At 35.9% G+C, this 23,545-nt stretch overlaps 1 protein-coding gene across 1 annotated transcript; it reads right to left on the bottom strand.

Moving 5' to 3' along the window:
• Positions 1-12,246: 12,246 nt before the first annotated feature.
• LOC147525271 (uncharacterized) lies at positions 12,247-12,768 on the bottom strand. The gene has a single exon (XM_086578908.1). The coding sequence runs from the start codon at positions 12,766-12,768 to the stop codon at positions 12,247-12,249; it is 522 nt and encodes a 173-aa protein (XP_086435034.1).
• Positions 12,769-23,545: the final 10,777 nt, after the last annotated feature.

Raw genomic sequence — 23,545 nt, 5'->3', positions numbered from 1 at the left:
GGTATTTGTTCATTTAAATTACTAATTCCTACACTCTCAGAAGTAAGAGATCTACTAATATTCATTGGATTTCATTCTTTTTTTTACTTTTTTTTTTCGCGTAGGGAAATGTTTGTTGGATCCACCTGTATATTACCTATAGAAAATCCTTACAAACATTCCGTATGAGTATGATCATGAAGGAGGGGATGCACACTAAGACCAAAAAATCAATAGCTTCATGTATAACCCAAAAACAATTCAGTTATAAAAAATTTAAAATATTTTACTGCCTAATTTATTTTTCAATTTTCTAAACTGCATAAACGTCACCTGTTCAGTGAACCAATTAAGTTACTAAGGTATAAAGCTCAGAGGAGGTTCAATATAAGGAGTAGTAATGCAAAAAAGAACGTGCGAACCAATTAAGCTACTAAGGTATAAAGCTCAGAGGAGGTTCAATATATGGAGCAGTAATGTTAATAAGAATGTGCAACTCTAGATCGTAATGACCAAAAAGAAAACTATGCAAGGTGACTAGGTATATGTTTGTGTAACACTTTTCACTTGCAGTAAGCATGAAATCGAAACTGATATTGGTAGCAAACGAGAACATCATTTATTGAGTCACACTATAAGTTGTCATTGTTCATTTTTTTGACTTTCAAGTTTTGGTTGCAAGTCTTTTAAGCAAAAATCACAACAAATAGAAACAACACATGTTGTTGGTTATCTTAGGCTTCTCAATTAGTTAGTGCATCAATGTTTTCATAACTAACTTAGCACTATCAAAAAAAGAAAAAATAAATTATTAGATGGTATTATTATTAAGCAAAAATTTAACATAAATCAAATACTTTATTAAGCCGAATAATGATCAAAACGGGCTATCTTAGTTTATATATATACACTTTTTAAAATTATTTACATAATTTGATTTATATTTCGAAGAACATATTGTTCATCCTAGAGAAAGTGATTTAACCGCTTGGGTAATATTAAAAGGTGCCTATATAAATGTTACCTATACACGAAATTTTGATTAGTTATTACTACCAATATTCACCCTTCCATGTATGAGGATGGGTGTACATAATTCACAATACTATTCCTTTTTTTGTAGGTTACAATGTTACATGATAAATCCTCCTGGCTGTGTATAAAAAAAAACATACTCATTCAATTGGTTTCTCATACTTAGAACCAACTTTTTAGTTTCACTATTTATATATCGATTATTGTGACCACGGTGTCTACAACACCTCTTCTGTTTGACTTTCTTAATTAGATATTCAAAAAAATTAAACACAGAAAGTCTTTCTCTGTTATCAAAAAGCATACTCATTTGCCAACCAGATATCATTTGAAGAATTAAAAAACATCATATATTTACAAGCACAATGCCTACAAAACAAAAAAATTGAGACAAAAACATTAGTATAAAAAATAAAACTTGACTTCAGCATAAACTTTGATAAAAATAAACAGATAAAACAATAAAAAAAAATCAACTTACTCTTCCACTAAGAAAAATATTCCCAAAGAACTAATAAAACAATAAAAAGAATACATATACGACATGGGAAATTTTTTTACTAAAATTTGACAAGAAGGCCTTCAAACAAAGCATTCTTCAAATGTAAATAAATCCCTAATAACTAGAAACAATCAGTATATCAAAAGCACTAATAATATGATATGATTTAAAAATCCAAGTACAACTACAACTATATGGTACACAAATTTTCACTCAATGAAGAAAGCATAGAAAGCTTAAGTAGCGGTTTACTGTATAGAAAGCATAGCATGCTTAAGTATGCTTAGCTAATGATAAAAAATTAGGAAACTATAAATAACGAGTGCGAGATCAAGGAATATTGGGAAAATTAAAAGTTACCTTTGAGAGCAAATGAATTTACTTGTCACTTAAGTCAATCGAAGATAGATACTCAAGAGTCAAGAGATAGGTTGCTTGGATAAGAGTGAGAAAACATGTCGGTAAATTAGAAATACAAGTGGTGAAAGTGACACCACGTGTTAAGTAAAGTAATGGGCCCAAAATTTGGACATCTTAATACGGTCCATTCATACAAAAAAAAAGCATTTTAGTCCACAACCAAAAAGTTGGACATCTTAATATACTATAAAGCCCATTGATAAAAAAAAAAAAAAATAGTCTAACCTACATATTATTGGCGCTGGGAACTTCGATAAATTAATTTACTGTATGAGTTTCAATATACTTTGGAAGTAAGATTTTTGATACATAATAATAAAGTGAAAAGTATATAATTCGGTGAACAGGTTCCGTTTAAATGAGTAATTTACATAATTATTTTTGTCATTAATTGAATGCCCATTGATTTTGTTAAATAAACCGGTTCGGTTACATATATGAATTTACATAATTATTCTTTTTGGTACTTTAATTATGATAAGATTCACTGTTTGTGTAGGCTAATATGGAGGCTGGATTAGAAAATTTGATTTTTTGAATGTTGTATTGTTGTTGTCTTGAGAGGGCAACTGGCCTGTTAACATATCATTATGTTGGTAGAAGCTACAACATAGCTACTCCTGCTCTATGTTACGCATCTTTTGATGGGTTATTCAGTCTACTTACAGACTCACCAAGTATTGAGTGGGAAAGTACGATATTTGAATCATTACAATATAATATTCTAAAGCTACAACTTTTTGGTACATAATAATTCGACCAAAAAAATTTAAAAAAAAAAATCAACTATATGAAAACGGTCCCCATTTTGTGAAGGGTGCCAATTTATGTAATTTAAGTAAATAGTTTAAAAATAAAAATAATTCTTTTTTCAGAAAATGTGAACTGAACATGTTCCGCCTATGAATTAAAGTGTAAATTAGTGAAAAAACAATGACTGGTTGTCAAAATATAATCAATTAAAATGTGTCGTCGACAGTTAAATTTTAAGAGTAATGACTTTTCCAATTTGAATTTGTGCGTGAAAGAAAGATAGATTCTACTTTTAAACCTGCCCGTTATATAAACTCCACTTATACGAACTCCAAAAAAACTCCACTATGAAAAACAATGAATTAGAAGCTGATTTTTAGTGGAGATGTTCTCAACTCAATATAGATCATCTTTAGAAAAAAAATCAGCATATTTGAAGATAACATGCCTAGGCGTATCAAAATTTGCTTACAATGTTATAAAATTATCCTACTGTCCAGATTTTTCAAATTTCAAAACAACTTTTGATAATGTTAAACTTTTTGTTTGGGCTGATTTTTTGTAGGAATATTCTCCATTATGAGAAAACTATCTTCACCAAGAATCATACATCAATTCATCTTATAAATCTACTTTAGGTGGTGGAGTTCATTTGGAGTTCATATAACGGGCTCGACTTTTAAATTTTAGGATTTGTCAGTGGTTTGGTCATAAATTAAATTAATTATATTTGTTGAGCTATTTTTTTTCCTTTTATTAATACTATATTATTATGCCTCAACGCCCTTTCTACGAATCATTACAATATTCTATAGTTAAATTTTTTGGATACATAATAATTCAAAAAATATTAAAAATAATCCAATCAATTTTTATGAAAATGGTCCCCGTTCGTTGAACGGGCTAAAAAACTATTGTTTTCTTATTGGAGTTGTATAAAATTTCATTGTCAGATGTTGATTAACTTATTAGAGTTATGTTGTACTATGAAACTTCTTAAGATTAAAAGTTATTAGAAAACTTCTTATGATTAATTAATAGTGTCCACGTGGCATACCTATGTCTCAAGAATGCGCCACCTAGGAAAGAGATTGTCCACATAAGATGTACTTTGCTTTAATAGAGAGAGAGGTGATATTTCAATTAAATGGGATGAAACGTAAGCATTGTTGTATACATGGGATGCCTAATGTAAAATTTAATGGGCTAGAACTAATGGAAGTATTGGGATGACATAATTTGTGTTCAATGCATACTATACATTGCTTCTACATTAGATGCCTAATGTAATTAGTATGTCAATTAAATGGATTGAAACGTAAGCATTGTATACACGGATGCCTAATGTGATTACCATTTCAATTAATAAAAATTTAATGGCCCGGCTAAAACATAAAATTATATTTTCTCAAAATTAAACTAAACGTTTAAATGATTTATGAAAAATAAATAAATGATTTATGACGAACGTTTTCCAAAAAGGCCAAAAGGATGGTCAACTTAACTTTTGTCTCAAATACATTTGGAAACCCTCTCACAACTCTCTAGTCTCCCCAGTTTGTTCTCACAACTTAGGTACTCTAACTCTCTCAGGTACTCTCACTCCAACTATTGAATCAATTTTTGTTTCTTCACTCACTAAGTACATCTGCTTCGCAAAAAAATATTTGCATTGGTAGATCGAACCAAATTATTTAATTGCTTCTCTTTCAAACCACTTTAACGTGTCGCGAGCCCCTAATTAATTATGACTGAATGCATAGAATTTCCAAGGCACTAAATGAAAGAAAAAGGAAGATGATAATAGATGCCTGAGTTGCAAATGAAATATATACAATCTGAGTTACATTTTTTAAACAACGTAAATAACATTTTTTCCTAAATTGAAACAGATTATTTTTAAAATATAGCTTGTTGTAAAAAAAAAATTCTTTACTTGAAACATTGATATTCTTGTTGGTGTTGATTTTATGAAGTAATTTATTTAAATTTGTTGTTAGAAGTTTGGTGGTTCTGTAAGAATCATATTGGGCCCATAACTTAAGTTAAACAGGCTTGAAACATGGATTAAAACTAACCTACGAATTTTGAAGATAATGAAACCCTAGCTTCCATTAAAGAAACAAGGAGAAAAGGAAAAGAAGGGGAAAAAAAATGAGAAAATGAAGCTTTAATTTGATATTCTTTTACTAGCAATATCCATAATTCATTACCGTAGGTTTTAGCTGTAAGAAAAAAATGTATTGATCAAGCAATATGTCGCATACTAAAGTTTCAAACAAATGTCTATTGATTGAAGTTTCTAAATTTTTATTTGTCCAATAAGTTCTATTACATGCATCAGATTAAGGGCTGCATGCATCATGGTTTGAATGAACTTTGTATATATGTATACATGGTATATTGATAACTATATCTTAGTTTCTTCTTGTTTGATCTTGTAGACCTAATATTAGAATAATCTTGTTTTGTTTGCTTGGAATGCATTTCATGTTTTTTTAGTTTAATTAAGGCGTTACTCATGGTTAAATTTTTTGATATCTATGATTTATATAGTTGATATTGCGGCGAGTTGCATGGCTATTGTGTTTGGAATTTTTAGTAATGATTGAGAAAAATGTTTATATTATGAAGAAAATATTACAATGAATGGGAACTCTTAGGTATTGAAACCTGTTGTAAAAAGTCATGTGAAACTTAATGTGTAGCCCACATCATCTTTAGATCTCTCCACGTATGCCTTTTTGATGAACTGAAAAAGAAAAAAAATGCTTATGACTAATGATGTCATGTGGAAAGTTTCCCTAGAGAGGAACTTAGGTATTCGCCTTGCGGGTTAGTTGTAATGTAGGTGGGTATTCCTTGAATGTACAATAATCACCTATTAGTTTTGATTTCCCTTAAGAGGCTTTGTTTATGCGCATTGAAAGCCCAGAGATGTCTCTAATTCCCTGGAGGTGATACGCCGCTTGGAACACATGCCTTGTAGTGGTATTCTAGTGTGTGAGAGGCACATGGGTATATGGGATTTTGCAAATGTGTGGTGAAAATGTGGAGTAGGAAATAAATGTTGTGGTTGTATATAAATAAGTCAATGAGATAATTAATAAGCAAAGTAAAATATTGCATATGAATGTGTGGAGAATAACTAACTGCGGAATCAGTGCTATTCACTCTAAATATATCAACCCTACACAAGGTTTGATCCTTCTTTCTAGACAAGACTTCAACATCCTCCAAGTACTATCCCAACACTTCTCAATATCAATTAACTAGCATATAAAGTAAAGAGACTAATGCTAAAGAAAACAAACCACAAGACACGGATATAACGTGGTTCAGCAATGTGCCTATGTCCACTGGCGAGTTCCAAGCTTTACTAGATGTTCAGAGTAACAGATTACAAGAGCTCTCAATTCACTCGCAAAGAATGAACACTCAAATCACTAAGAATTCTCTCTTACAATCTTTTTTTTTTTTTTTTTTTTGGTTCTAGTTAGGTTAAGTTTTTAAAGAAAAAACTTGTGTTTATACTATTTTCAAAAACTGTGAATGCTCTGTAGATGTGGTGGAGCACGGGCGCGCCCTGTCATAGGCTTAGTCGAGCGCGCGCGTGCCTTACAAAAATTTTCTGAGAAAAGTCCAATAAACTTTTCTTTTCTCACAACCCAAAATTTTGGCTAAGTAAGAAACGAAAGAAAAAACGCAACAACCCTTTTTTTTCTCCCTTTTTCTCTACGTACATTCTCTACCTCGATGAGGTTTTAACACATAAAACCAAGCTAAACACATCCAGCAAGAAGCATTAGTCTTCAAATTAGATCCTGAAACTCGCCGTCAACTGCCCCGAAGGGCCATGCCCACAAGTGGCTCTTTCAAACATGTAGGATTTGGAGCAAGTCCAAATAGTGTTGGAACTTAACTACAGTGACAACCTTCGTCAGCATATCAGCAGGATTGTCATGGGTGACCACTTTTTCAAGTGCTACATTACCATCCTCAATGACATCCCGTACAAAATGATAATGGACTTCAATATGCTTGGTCCGAGCATGATAAACCTAGTTCTTCGCCAAATGAATAGCACTATGACTATCATAATACAAAGCAACATTGTTCTGCTAAATAACCATATCATTTAGAAGACCTCGAAGCCATAGTTCCTCTTTCACTACCTCTGCCACTGTTATATACTCTTCCTCTATAGTAGATAGAGCAACTGTAGCCTGTAGCATAGACCTCTAACTAAACGGTGCACCATGCATCATAAACACATAACCAGTAGTCGATAGTCGTCTATCTAGATCACCTGCATAATCTGAATCCACATAACCACTGACATAACAAGTACCTCCACCATAAACTAATCCCACATCCAAGGTACCCTTCAAGTACCTCAATACCCATTTCACTGCCTCCCAATGCTGCTTCCCAGGATTTGCCATATACCTGCTACAACACTGACTGCCTGTGAAATGTTTGGGCGTGTGCACACCATAGCATACATCAAACTGCACACTGCATTAGCATAAGGAACATGAGTCATATGCTTCTGTTCCTCCACTAAACTAGGAGAGAACTTAGTTGAAAGCCTACAATGCCCAGCTAAAGGAGTAGAAACCGACTTTGCATTCTCCAACCAAATCGAGAAATTACTTTATGAAGGTATTTCTTCTGAGATACAACTATCCGTCGCTTCTTCCTATCTCTGTCAATCTCCATGCTCAATATCTTCTTGGCTCCACCCAAGTCCTTCATCTCAAACTCAAAGCTAAATTGAGATTTCAACTTTTCTATCTCCACCATGCTTTTGGAAGCAATAAGCATGTCATCCATATAAAGCAAGAGGTAGATGAAGTCATTACCAATGAAAGCCTACTTAAAGTAAACACAACAAATATTTATTTCCGGGTATACTCATGTTGCATCATGAATGTGTCAAAGCACTTGTACCATTACCTTGGCGATTACTTTAAACCATACAATGACCGATTCAACTTGCACACATGATCTTCTTTCTTAGCAATAACAAAACCTTCAGGTTGTTTCATATAGATCTCTTCCTCCAAGTCTCCATGCAAGAAAGTAGTTTACACACCAAGTTGCTCTAACTCCAAGTCGAAGTGAGCAACTAAACTCAATAACACATGAATGGAAGTATGTTTGACCACCGGGGAAAATACCTCATTGTAATCGACTCCTTTCTTCTGTGAGAAACCTTTTGCTACCACTCTTGCCTTTTACCCAGTACTATCAGACTCAGGAAGGACCTCTTTCTTTCTGAACACCCATTTACTACCGGTAGTCCTTTTGCCCTTTGGAAATAAAATAAGGTCCCATGTGTGATTTTTATCATGAGATTCCACCTCTTCCTGCATAGCAACTAACAAATCTCTATAATGAGCATCTCTAATAGCTTCCTTAAAGCTATCTGACTCATCATCTTTAATATTCAGTGCATATGCCACTAAATCCACCTAACCGTAACGTTTCACCAGCTTATCGTGCCTATACTTGTGCACTTCCTTAACTTATCTCTTTGGCCTAGGGTAAACCACTACAAGTTGCAAATGCTCTTGCTCTTCTTCCTATTGCTGTGTGGTTCCATGATCTGGTACTTCATCATGAACTAACCAGTCATCTGCTGCATCAGACAACTCAAGCTCAATAGCTTGAACTTCTATAGACTCACCATTCTACCTAGCTTTTTTCGACTTACTGAAAGATAACACAGAAGTCTCATCAAAGGTAAAATCTCTGTTGACCAGGAACTTGTGGTCTTATAGACACCACAATCTGTATCTCTTTATCCCATTTGCGAAGCCCAAGAATAATGCCTTCTTTAGCTTACTTTCCCTCACATGGTAGTAAGCAGTCGATCCAAACACTCGCAAAATACTATAATCAACTGGATTACCTGACCACACCTCATAAGGTGTCTTGCAATCTATAGCTGGAACTAATGACCTATTATACAGGCAACACGCCATGGACACTGCATCTGCCCAATACTCTTTGCCAAGACTAGCATTAGATAACAAACATCTCGCTCTTTCAAGCAAGGTTCTATTCATCCTCTCTGCTATCCTATTCTGCTAAGGCGTGCCCCTAATTGTCTAGTGTCTGGCAATACCTTATTGCGCATAAAACTCTTGGAAAGGCCCATAGGTATACTCAGTACCATTGTCGGACCTTAAAGTCTTCACCTTCCTATCTATGCTATTCTCAACCCTTGCCTTCAACTTCTTAAATATCTCAAACACTCCATCTTTCATTTTCATCATATACACCCACGCATAGTGAGTATGATCATCAATGAATGAGACATAATAACGGTTACCTCCTTTTGAAGCCACTCTGGAGGGTCCCCAAACATCCGTATGCACATAATCAAGGATGCCTGTTGTCATGTGCTTGCTTAAACTGAACTTGACTCTGCACTGCTTCCCATAGACACAATACTCACAGAACCCCATACTTGGCTTCTTCAAGTCCTTCAAGAACCCTCGCTTGCATAACTCAGACAAACCCTTTTCACTCATATACCCTAAACGCATATGCCACATCTTAGTGAACTCATAATCATCATTATTACATGCACCCACTGCTACATTACTAGTCACCGTACTACCCATCAAAGTATACAAGGTTCCATGTCTTTGACCTTTCATAACAATCTTTAGGACTCCACCTTCTCCCACAAACTTGTGGCCTTCGGAATTCAAGGTACTAAGAGAAATAAGGTTCTTCTTTAGCTCAGGAACATGCCTCACATCGGTTAATTTCCTCACTACACCATCATGCATCTTGACCAGTATAGTTCTAATTCCTATCGTCTTACAAGTAACGTCATTACCCATCAAAACGGAACCACCATCAATTCTCTCATAAGAAGTAAACAACTTTCTATTCGGGCGCATATGGTAGGAACACCCCGTATCAAGAATCCACCTTTCAGCCATATAGTCTTGTGTGGACACACAGAGACTCACATCGTCCTCTTCATAGCCTGAAGCAAAACTTGCCTCAACTTTAGCCTTACCTTTCTTCTTACCATTGTTTTTGTTATCTTTCTTCGGGTGAGGAAAATTACTTACATAATGTCCATTTTCATCACAATTGTAGCACTTCACATATTTTAACAGCTTCTTTAACTTGGACCTAGACCTCTCATTGCTTGTAGAGGCCTTTTCATACGACCATCCTCTTGCCACTAGCCCTTGTCCTGCATTAATGATATTCTCAACTCGTGTCTTCTTCATCAACTCATAAGAAAGAAACACACTTTGAACTTCGTCAAGATAAACATCTTCACTGTTCATAAATGTAGTCATTAGATGCTCATAGCTTTCGGGCAAAAAGAATATTAAATATGACGCTTGATCTTCATCATCCATCTTCATACCAACATTCAAATAATCCGCTAAGCATCGATGGAACTCACTAACATGCTCTTGCATCGTTGAACCATCCACCATCATGTACCGATAAAAACACTTCTTAAGGTACATCTTGTTCATCATGCTCTTGGTCATATACATATATTCTAGCTTGAGCCAAATACTGGTAGCTGTATTTTCTCCTATCACATTATACATGACCTCATTAGCAAGACACAATCGGATTGATGGTGGAGCGCGGGCACGCCCTGCCATAAGCTTAATCGAGCGCGCGCGCACCTGACAAATTTTTTCAAAAAAAGTTGAGTAACTTTTCTTTTCTCACTACCCAAAATTTTGGCTAAGTAAGAAACGAAAGAAAAAATGCAACAACCCTTTTTTTTTCTCCCTTTTTCTCTACAGAATGTTTGTGTATTATGATGCATATGATTTCTTATGAATGAATGTGTATGTGGTTTGTGGGATATAATGGATGTGGTGGTGTAACAAAAATATTGATATTTGTGATATGTTAAGTCTGATGATGTATACCCATAGTGGTTGCTACAAGAGTGAAATAGATGTATAATTTAAATGTTTATGTTTGAGGAAATCTAGCATTATTTTGTGGGAGGGTATCACTTATTAATCTTTTATGCAGAGATGTTATTTTACCCTGACACAACGTGACTGATTAAATGTAAGTTTTAATTTATTTATTTACTAATTGGAATTTTGAATGGTGAGCTTGCTTGGAAGAAACTACACGCCGTTTTGGAAAATGGAACTACCTTGTTTTCCAAGTTGAAAATTGTTTGAAATATTATATTTATTTATTAGAAAGAAAGATTGAATGTATTACTATTTTTTATTTAGTTTTACTCATACCAGCAAATTCAATTTGTTGACTAATGCTTTGTTTTGCAACGTGGGTGTGTTATTGGGATTTCCATCAGATCCTATCATATCCTTGTGCAAAATCTTATTAAGGTTTCCAACTAACACAGATCATGCTAGCTATTAGACCTGAGTGATCCGAATGGATCCATGGACCTAAGTGATCCAACAAGATATATGCCGCCTAAGGCATCCTAAAGGATCACTCAGGTCTAGAAATACTTCAAGATGATGCCATAACTAATCCTAGAGCGTAGATCTGGCATGACCATTTAAGCCAGATGTATGGCTTTGTCATGAAATGCCTTCTCAGATATATGGGGTACACACTTTGCAACTGGACTCAAATTATTAACTTGGTTAGGTAACATAAGTGTGTGTGTATGTGCGCTTAGCACCTACTTGATCCAAGAGAAAAAAAATAATAATAAAAGTCCTTATTTGATGCTACGTACTTGTAGCTGAAAGTTCTAACACCTAGCTTCATCAACTAGCTCAAGACTTCAAGTAATGGCTTAAATTTTAACATAAAAAGAGTGCCTTTTACACACCTTATTGTGTATCATAGGAAAAAGCTTAGTGTGTGCATTAGGAGTTTTGTATAACATTGAATATAATTGATAATATATATATATATATATATATATATATATATATATATATATATTTGATCGGCAATAAGCGAGGTTATTAACGGGGTCCCCTACCCCTTTATTAATAATAGAAAATTGAAAAAGAAATTACAACTTTTCATACTCTTTCCCCATTACATCATCATATATAATTTATTACATCATGGGAAAAGGAACTAGATCTGATCTTTGCAAATGGATCAGCTGGAATGATACTTGCTAGGGCATCAACAGTGTGCTGGTGCACCTATAGATGCACCTGCCCATTCTCCTTGTTGCCCGGGTAAGGTGCCACCTTTCTATTTCTTGATGCTATTCCTTAATGTCGTCTTTCATTAAGGCTATAATCCCTCTGACCCATTGTCCTTCCTCTCGGGCTGTTACTTCATGTTCTCTGAACTTCATTTGATTTCCTTATACCTTGCTGAACCATGTGATGTTCTTCCCTTCCTCTTATGGTGTGTTTCCTAGTTGGAGTTTCCCACCCATCATCCTTGTCATCTTGTGCCTTAGGCTGTTTATGTACATCCAATTCTTCTTCATTATCAACATCATGCACCTCTTGTACTTCTTTGCTTAGTAGTTTACTCACTTATTTGTTCTGCATGCCCCCTTTTATCTTTGTTTCTTTCTTGAGCCACGCACCTTTCTATTTTGCATCTCTCGATTCCTTGTCCCTCCTTGGACATTTAGAGTCACTATGCCCAAAGATATTACAACAAGAGCACTTTGAAGGTTTCCAATTGTACTCAAACTCAATACTGATTTTCCTTCTCTCATCTATCATAATTGGCACTCCATTAGGGTATTCACACTTTGTACCTATTTCCACACAAACCCTAGCATATGAAGTTCTTCTCTTCTCCTCAGTAAGCCTATCAACAAAAAGAGGATTTCCAATCACACTAGCAACTTGACTATATCTCTTCTTATTCCACATTTCCATGGGTAATTTTTTAATAATCACCCATATAGGAATAGTTTTCAAGTCATGTGATTCTGCCTCAACAAACAACTTCCATGGCCTAATCACAAACAATTGACTCGCAATATGGAAACAACCCATTTCCAAAACTGCTTCTCTATCCTCCTTTCTATCAAACTTGAAAGTGTACATGTGCTCACCATGTAGACATATGCTCATCATGGTAAAGTTCTTGATGACACACATCTTTAACATAGTTGTAGCCTATATATATTAGGAAACAAATTGAAACTTCGTGGTACAAATAGGCGAGAAACAACGTTCGGGTACCATTTAGGAAAAATGTGCAAGTTCGTGGTACTAAATAGTCATTAACTCTAATTTCAAATCATTACTCTCAACTCTTTTGTTATTATCGATTAAACTAGCAGAAACTTACGTTTAAAGGACTTGGAGTGGAACAAATTCTCTACTCCATTTATTGCATGATTCACGAGAGTAGAACTTTGATAGTTTAGAGTAAATTATTATTCTTTACTTCTGTCTAAGTTTAATTAGTTAAGTAGGAGTAAAAGATAATTTCTACTTTTATCAAATGGCGCCGCTGCTATCTTAGTTATGTTTAAATTGATTTCCTTTAGTATTTTCGTCCCTACCAAAATCCTATTAAAACCCACCCACCCTTGTTTGGTTCTGACTGTGTTTGTTTGGCTCAGAAATATTTTTTTCAGAATTCTACACGGAGCATGCACGCCCTAAAAGCACTGGACATTGGTTCAGGCAAGAGCATGCACGCACCTTTCTACGCCTAGTTCCAAGCACGCCCGCGCCCACTTCTGAATTAGCCCGATTTTCACAAGTTAGTTTCCAACTCACTTCGTTCAAGTTATTCAGTGTTTCCAACTTTGTGAATACACTGTGATCGCATATACAAGACGTTATTCAAGAGCGTAGCAATAAGGCATTCATGTACTCCTTCTTCCACTCCTCGCCTCTCCTGTTAGAGGATTTTTTTCTAGCATATCAGGGTTGTTTTACTATTTGTTCGTGGTTTGTTTCTTATTGGCCTTAACCTTGTATGAGATTAAGGTCCGGTACTAGTAAACCATCTTCGGTTATTTATCGTAAACGTCAACGCACACGCATATCTAGAATACCACACACTACACCTGCACAAATGGCTGACGAAACAGAGACTCCTCTCTCTGATTTTTATAAAGCCCTTAATGATAACCCTAAGTTTTGCATCATTCTTGCAGACCCAGTGGGGGATTTTCGAATCCCCCCGAATATATTTAATTTGTTACCCATTTTTCATGGTTTAGACCACGAGAAACCTTATCAACATATGCGTAGGATTGAACAAGTTCTTACCACATTTCATCATCCTACCATTGGTTCAGAGCAAATTAAATTGAGGGTGTTTCCTTTCACCCTCGCCGATAAGGCGGCATCTTGGTTAACTGCCCAAGTGCCTAATTTTGTGGACTCATGGGCCAAACTTGTTCAATTATTCATGGAACAGTGTTACCCACCGCTAAGATAGATGAAATGCTTCAAAAGATTCATTTCTTCTGCCAGAATCCTCATGAATCTTTTTCAAAGGCCTGGAATCGGTTCACTGATATTCTCATTAAGTGTCCACATCATAACCTTGCGAAAGACACGTTTGTTCGTGCCTTTTTCAAAGGGCTTTTACATCACCATAAAGAGGTTCTTGACATAATGATTGGGGTTAGTTTCCTTAGTAAAGGTGCCTCTGAGGCTTATAAGTTTTTGGAAGATCAATCTAAACGTCAAAATAACTGGGGGGTAATGACATCCCACGCTCCAGTAATTCTTCTTTCACAGTTAAGGCTGCCAGTATGTTTGAGGTTAAATCAGATCCTGAGCTAAAAACTTTAATCGAATCTCTCACTAAAAAAGTAGAAGTCATTTCTGTCCAACAACAACCTACCCCTATCATGAATGTAATTTCTGTTACAGCCTTGAGCATCCCGACTCCTATTGTCCTCTAGTCTATGAACAACCATCCGCTCAACCAGACAATGTTTGTTCCATTAATAGCGAACCTAACATACCTTGGAGACAACATCCCAACTTCAGGTGGAAAAATAATCATCACGTTACACCTCAAGGGTTTAATAATCAAACTGTTAGGCCAGCGCCCAATTACAACCAAGCTCCACTGAGATAAGGACACTGACAAGGAAATTATAATAATTATAATGCTAATAGAGGTATCATTCCGGTTACTAATAACTTTCACAACCCACCCATAAATAATCAATGTGAGATAGTTCCAGTCACACCACCTGTGACAACTACACAACCGGATCACTTCGACGCCTTTATACAGGCTAACCAGCATATATTACAATCCATTAATCAATCTAACAAATAGATGTTACAAGCCATTAATCTTTCTATCCAGCAGTTAGCCCAAGAGAAATCCCAACCAAAAGGTGTGTTTCCAGGTCAAGTCGTACCTAATCCTAAAATGCCAAACACAGCCTTTGAAGTAACCGGTAATCCTAGTAATGAAATTATCAATGTAGGTGAGCTAAATGCCATCACCACTCTCCGTTCTAGTAGAGTGGTCGATAACGCCGTAACTATGTCTGTTGTTACCCCACCAGTGGTCCCTACACCTGATATTTTACTAGATACCGAAGTAGTAACTGATGATCCTACTCCTATAGAGGTACCAGTTAAACCTCAACCCAAGAGGAAAATGGCCAAGTTTAAAGCTCCTATTGATCCATATGCTAAATATAGAGAGAACCCACCGTTTCCCCATAAACTAGCCATGTTACACAAGGATACTAACTTCGATAAGATTAGGAAAGTTTTTCAAAATCTAACGATTAACCTACCTTTTCTTGACGCTATTAATAAGTTACCACAACATGCTAAGTTTCTAAAAGAGTTGTGTACTACTAGGCGGAAGGCCAATATACCAAAAGATGCCTTTTTAACTAAGCAGTTTCCAACTCTATCTGAACATAATGGAATCGTTAAGTACAAAGACCCTGGTCGTCCTACTATCCAATGCACCTTGGGGGATACCCATACGACGACTGCACTATTAGACCTGGGGGTGAGTGTTAACCTACTCCCTTATTATTTATATAAGCAAATAGGTCTACAGAAGATACAGCCTACTAAAATGACGTTGCAATTAACGGATCGATCTATTAAGTATCCTAAGGGTGTTGTTGAAAACGTGCTGGTTAAGGTTCAGTATTTTTACTACCCAGCAGACTTCGTTATCCTAGACACAGAAGTTGCTAACAACTCTATTCCTATCATTTTAAGGCATCCTTTCTTGGCAACTGCCAATGCGCTCATAAACGGCCACGATGGTTCGATGTCCATGTCCTTTAGTCATCTTTCTATTAAGGTAAATGTTTTCAAGATGATGAAACAGTTACCAAATTTGTCTATAGATGGGGAGGTTAGCATGATCGAGAGCTTAGCTCAAGATTATTTTAACAATACATTTCCAAAAAATCAGATGCATCAGTTTCTTTCCTTCGGTAGCTCCGACTTCAACGATGACTCCTACTTAGAGGAAGTCAATGCGCTTTTCAATTCTACCCCTATCTTCGATCCTTCTGTCACTCCATTTTCTGAGTTTGAGGACCTCATACCTAAACAGGTCTTCACTACTCAAGATGAGGATCCTACGGAATCCTTTTTGCCAATTCCTCCCACCCCTATGCTCAAACCTTTTCCTGCTGAGTTGAAATATATCCAGCTTGATCCAGATGGTAGTCATCCGGTGATCATATCTTCTCAGTTATCTGCTGATGAAGAGGCCTGTTTGATTAGGGTAATTAGGGAACATCGTTCAGCAATCGGTTGGTCCCTGCACAACATTAAAGGGATTGACCCTGATATATGCATGCATCGCATACATTTGGAGCATAATACGAAGACTTCACGCGAACCTCAGCATCGTTTGAACCCTACCATAAAAGAGGTGGTCAGGGAGGAAGTCTTACGGTTACTAGATGCGGGGATCATATATCCCATCTCCGATAGTGAATAGGTTAGTCCTATTCACGTAGTCCCTAAGAAATCGGGGGTTACCATTGTTTGTAATGCTACGGGTGAATATGTTTCCACGTGTTTTCCTATGAAATGGAGGATCTGTAATAATTACAGACGCTTAAATGCCATGACACGAAAGGATCACTTTCCTTTACCCTTTATAGATCAGATGCTCGAACGTCTAGCTGGTCATGCTTATTATTGTTTTTTAGATGGCTATTCTGGCTATTTTCAGATCATTATCGATCCTGATGACCAAGAAAAGACTACCTTCACATGTCCTTTTAGAACATATGCGTATAAATGGATGCCTTTTGGTCTCTTTAATGCTCCTGGTACCTTCTAGCGGTGTATGCTTCATATCTTTACTGACATGGTGGAGCACTTTATGGAAGTTTTCATGGATAATTTTTCTATCTATGGAGACTCTTTTAGTGAGTGCCTGCCTAACCTTTCCCAGGTGTTGACACGATGTGAGAAGAAAAATCTGGTTTTAAATTGGGAGAAGTGTCATTTTATGGTAAAGAAAGGGATAGTGCTAGGTCATATTGTATTTAGTGACGGCATAGAAGTAGATAAAGCTAAATTGGGTAAGATGGCTAATAGGGTTATATACTAAAACATTACTTTTGTATTAACTCTAATTCTTTATATTTTAAATGAGAATCATATGGGCAAATATTATGCATATTATATATGTTCTTAGTTATATACATGTGTCTAATACTTTATGTTGTAGATGATATTGTGTGTGGTGACACACAGAAGATCATATCATCAGTACCTTATAAAGTATAAGTAAACGTTCACAACCTAGATGGATTTGGACAAACCATTGGTACGGTTGTAGTATAATCTGGTATTAGTCTATCTTGACTATAGGATTACACTAGTACACTTTGTGTGTATTGAACAGGACCAAGTGAGGTTGTTTCTCTTTATACTTACTATATAAGAGAACAAACACCTCTGTTATTATGGATGCTTGTCCTCTTAATCCGGATATAATAACGGGAAATTACTTGCATTATACATTGTTTTAAATCATCAATGAGTGAGATTCATTTGTGAATCAACAAATTCGATGGATTGGATAATGACATTGTATATAAGGTGTGTTGTTGATTATAGAAGGAATCCGTGTCCCGCAAGAAGTCGGGCTGATGATGTCCCCTTGAGGAGCTCATAAGGATTGTCATGTAAAACCTGCAGGTGGATTTGATCAGACATGACAATGAGGTTGAGTGGTACTACTCAAGGACATAAGAAGTTGATTAATGTAGTTGTCAGTAACTTGACTTAATCAACGGGCATTCGATATCTTAAACACGGGGAGATCAACGAGCATATAATATGGAGATGATAAAAAGTAAAATGATTGTTTTACCTACGAATAAGCGATTAAACTTAACGCAAGTAAAACTAGAACTATTTACGCTTGGTTATCAAAGTTTTTCTACACTCTCGATGCTATTGCACTAAGTGGAGTAGAGAATTCGTTCCACTCCTAGTTCTTCAGAATTTAATGCTAACTAAGATTATCGGTTCTACCATAGTCATGAGAGTAATGATGAAAATTATACTATGCTAACAACGACTGAAATGACATAGTTTAAATGTTCTAAATACTACGATGGAAATTCAAATACTAAGGTTCGAATCTAGATAAAGGATTAGGGGAATTTGATTCCACCTTGAATTCAACTTAATAAACTAGCATAGATTGTTGTAATCCAATTCTTCTATTTTTACGATAAGAATTGGTCGTTCTCATCTCAAATCACTCATGGCAATCTCTACTGAATAATGACTAGCATGTGAGGAAGTTCAACTCATTCTCATGGCGAATCAACTACCTTCTAGAGTGGAATAGAATCTTACAACTATTTCTACACTACACAATCAAGTTTTCATCAAGGCTTCCTCAAACCCCTCTAATGGAGGTTTAGCTTTGATTCATAAAACTATCATTTCTATATGAATTTGAGCAAGACATGATATAAGGATTATAATTATACTATTTTGATCTAATTAAGAATTCAAATCTAAATTAACAATTAAGAAATTATAAACAACGAATAAATGAATTTAGATCAAAGTAATTTAATAAACCAAAACTGAAATTATGAATAACTAACTACTTTTATTAATCTAATGAAGAATAATAAATGATTCAAATACTAAATTAAAAACAAGATAATAGAAACTAATTAATGGAGTCTAAAACTAGATCTAAAATTATTGGCAAATGGCTAACTAAAAACTACAATGCTTAAGAGCTAAGTCTTCTGTCTGAAAATGGAGGAGACAAGATCCACTTTTTTGTACATGGGCTGAGGAGCCATGTTTTGGGTCGGAAAATCGAGCCCAAATTCTTCAGTCCATAGAGGCCTTTTCTACTGGAGTTTTCTTCAACAGACGTTTCGTCCACTTCTGCTTATTTGATTAGGTCAAGGTTTAGACCATTGGAAAGCTCTTTCCAATATGGTCGTTTTGACATAAGGTAGGCCCAATTCCGAGGTTTAAGTCCAAAGATACGGTCTTCAGAAGTTCTGCTGACTTTTGTGCATTGTTTCCGCCCGCGTTGACTTTGACTTTTCAGCTTTGGCCGGGCTTTAAAAAGGTTTTTTCTCCTTGAATCTTGGTCTTTAATCACAAAACTTCTTAGCAACCAACCATTGCTCCTTTATCTGACAAAAGTGACACATTTCTGCACATAATCGAGTCCAATGCCTGAAATACATAAAAGCACATAATCAGCATTAACTCTTATTTATTACTCGCATAATTGGTCTAAAAGTATTATTGGTAAGAGGTTAAAACTACAGTTTTGGGCTCTTATCAAACCACCCCCAAACAACATTTTGCTTGTCCTTAAGCAAATATGAGAAATTAGAATAAGTGACCAAAAAAATGGAGTTCTAACTAATCTCGTTTCGCCGAGTGTGATTGCATTAACCATATGCAACAAGGCCTTAAACCACTATGAATTCCCTAGTGGACAAGTTATAGCCTTGTGAGAGTTTTCTAGTGAAGGTAAAGGTACTCACAAACTTTATCTATACTACAACGGCTAAGAAATAAAACTATTGTTTCTTTATTTATGCCTCAATTATCTATACATCTCAATTAGCAATGAATACAGAATAATCAAGTCGAAACCTAAAAGCTAATATGTGCATAATAATTAATCATCTATGAATAAATATATATACAATGAGTAATACTATGAAATGCACTAGCAGGTCCGTTTCTGAAAACTCGGAATAGCGTCCTTAAGTAGGTCCTCACATAAATGTCAAGACAAAAACCATTCTGATTTTTTCGCTCAAGTTTCGCTACTCCAGTGCGGAGTAGGCACACTTTACCTTACAATCTCAATGACACACAAGGAAGCCGGAGTCGATTAAACACATCTGCCACTTACTATCACACTAACCTATTTCTAATTGAGCTAGAGGTCTTTATTTGGTGTTACGGGGAATTAGGAGATGGTTTAAGAAGGAAGGAAATGGATATTCAAAAGGACAAGTCTGAGATAATAGAGTCTTCATATTATCTAACTAGAGAAAACCTTGTTTTTTACTTTTGCTTCTACACTTTGTTTCCATCCTTAGCCATATTTTTCTTTTTCTTTGGCTTTTGACTCCTTTGATTCTATTTTTGCAGTTCTAACTCTTTATTTTATTTTATTTTATTTTATTTGGATGGAACTTTCTTTTCTTATTTGAAGCGACTTACAGATTCTTGATTTCAAAGGTCTTTCTCTTTTCTATTCTTCATCTTTATTCTCAGACTCATTCAAAGAATGGGTAGGCTGATTTTTTTATTTATTTTTTTTTTTTGTAAAAGGTTAAAGGATTTGCGGTTTATGAAAGGCTAAAGAAAGGCTCAAAGGGGCGACTAACGGAAAATTATTTCATAAGGTTTGAATTTCTGGCTATATCGATCCAAAGAAGGCCTAAATTCTCGCTTAGGATATGGTATAGTGATCAAGCAAGTTGAAGTGTGATTTCTCTACCCGGATTTTACGTCTCCCTTGTGTCATTTCTCAAATGTTTCACTCATATAAGGTTTTAGGCTATATTCTCATAGGATTTGTAGAATAAGTACTCTAGCCTAGATTTCAGAAACTTACTGCCAAACAATCATAAATACGCATGTAATATATTTATAGATAGATGCAAAGATTATTACCTTCGTATTAACCTAAGTTTCTAAAAACTATTCTAATGCAAAAGCTAACGTGAGACTTCTAGATTATTAAGAGCATAGAGAAAGAAAACAATACCAATGTTCCTAAGTGTATAGCATAAAATTTTTATTTATATTTTTGAATTTTTAGAATTTTTACTAGAAAACAAGTGCATATTGTACATATCTATATCCTAACAGATGCCTTAATTACATGTGTTTCTATGCCACCCCCAAACAAGAAGCATGTTTTGTCCTCAAAGTATTGAAATAAAAAGGGTAGAAAAATACTATGGAAACGCGTGAAATTCTGGAACATCTACAAAACAAGGTTAAAACATACTAATATAAAAAATAAAAATTGACGCAACTCTATAGGAGTTCCACCCGTTATGGGGTTAACAAGAATTAAATTGTTTGGGACATAAGCAGACACTAACTTAAATAAAAACTTACCTTAACTCCAGCGTTTAAGCATCATCATTATCCTTTTCAAAGAAATGAGGGTCCTTCGCTGTCCTGCCATGCCATGATAATTTGCCAGGCTTCACTCCATTTATCATCGATCTACAATCGCTAACATGTTTAGCGCCACTTGGTCGGATGGGGTGTAGGGGCAACCCAATGAGGTTGCACCTGCCATCCTAGCCAAGTCATAGAACGGAAAGATCGAATAATACAATTGGTTGGTCTCACAATGTCGACCCCAACCCAATCCGTGAAACGGGCACAAAAAACATGGAAGAAACATAGCATAATGCGACAAACTAAAATAGGCATAAGAAGGTACTTATGCCTCATACTCTGGGGTCATGCTAAACTAGACATTAATGTCTTGGGAAGGTCATATAGCAGGCGTCCCTAAGCTAGAGCAAGGAAAACATCGCAAGTGGCGTCATTCGCAGAAGAAAAATGCTACTCCCCTAATATGTTTAACATGATAAAGAACATGACCGTGCCCACATTAAGGGACAAGCTGCCAAGGGCTACGTTATATGTCCTTTGGTCCTCTACACGAAAAATGTCGGCCCCATAATTCTCATGCAAAAGCTCATAGTTGTAGGCAGAGAAATTATCAACTATGTAGCCCCATGGGTCTTGAATCTCAGCAGGCATAGGAATTTCAACAACAAAAGCCAACAAGAACTTGGTTATTTCCATTGTTTCGTCATCAATGTTGATGGACATCCGATAAAAGAATTTACAATGGTCATAAAAATACAAGGTAAGTGCAGGAGAGTAAAGTTCATCAAAACTTATCATTAAAGATTGTCATCCTGCTTGTATGATTATTTCGCGAAACCACGCACCATAGGTGTCACTTTGGAACAAGTATTCAAAAGACTGTTCCAGTATGATACGAGGTGATGTCATCACAAAACTACTCTCTAGAACAGCTACAAAACAATCCTGGAACAACCCACAAAAAATTGGAATTTTTCGTGCCTACAGATGTCAGAGCGCGGGGGGCGCTCAAACTTTGCCTTGGTAGGGCGCGGGGAGCGCTCTGGCTATGATCGAGTTCCAGGCACTTAGGCACAGGGCGCGCTCACTTTTTTCCTGGAATGGGTGCAGGATGCGCTCTGGCTACGATCAAGTGTTTTGAGCGCAGGGTGCGCTCGAATTTGGTCTAGTGAGGGCGCGGGGTGCGCTCAAGTCTGAATGGAGTAACAAGCAGTTCAAGCGCAGGGTGCACTCATTGAGGCGCTGGGCACGCTTCGTATACCTGGGGTGCTGAAGTGAAGAATAAAAGAGGAAAAATTGGGAGTGAAAGGTGAGAGATTAAAGTGAGAAGTAGTGTGGGTTGTGAGTGTAGAATGAAGGAAGTTTATATAGGTTTTTAGTTTTTAAAATGAATCGACAAGTTGCCATAAAGGTTTAAGGCAGTTGCCGGAAACAAAATATTTTCAAAACCTAAAACGGAAACAACCCATATTCATTATTCTAAAACAAACCTAATATATTTTAGATTGAATTTAGAATAGTAACTTCCTAACTCATTAAAATTTCATCCTACCACAATATCTAATCATAGGCATGCCAATATCAGCAACATTCCCAACAATCATCGCAAAATTACTCCTAAAATTGTGGATCATATAAAAACCATGCTAAAAGAAATAATACCACCCCTAAACAATTCGGGAAGGTGGGATTAACACAAAAATCAACGCATAATTTAAAAAGAACCACATTAAATTCAAATTCAAATTCAAATACAATTAACTACTGAATACAAATTTAACTATTGATTTCAAAATTAACATCTGAACTAATAAAAACAATAAAAACAACATCAATCAATAAATTCCCTAAACCACGCGCTACTGGTTGAAAATGGAACATGAGTAGAAGATGGGTCCTGAGATCCCAATGGGCTCGAGCCATCCGGCCTTCGGTGACGACGATCGTGCCTCACAGACGCCTCTTCAGAAGAAGAACCCCCGTGGGGTGGGAAGCGTTCAAGCATTGCTTCTCGAAACTTGCACTGTGCTTCCATCTCTGCCTTCATCTCTTCCCAACGGTCATCCTCGCGCTGGGCACGAGTCTCATAGTTATGATTTTTGGTAGTCTTCCGAGTTCGAAGATCTTCACAAATAGTATTAAGAAAACGCATGTCACGATAAAGCACTGACATACATTCTACATCAGAAGTACATCTCTCCATGGCATCGGCATCAAAACATGTCGTGTCCTCCTCATCATTCGACTCAGTTTCTTCCACTACCCTCTCTCCAGGCAACCTCCAAACCTTCTAAATATAGTCCGTATA

Source organism: Coptis chinensis, chromosome 1 (genome assembly GCF_015680905.1).
Source record: "Coptis chinensis isolate HL-2020 chromosome 1, ASM1568090v1, whole genome shotgun sequence".
Classification (NCBI taxonomy): domain Eukaryota; kingdom Viridiplantae; phylum Streptophyta; class Magnoliopsida; order Ranunculales; family Ranunculaceae; genus Coptis; species Coptis chinensis.
Note: the sequence above shows the minus strand (reverse complement) of the source record. Positions and strands in the feature narration are given on the sequence as shown.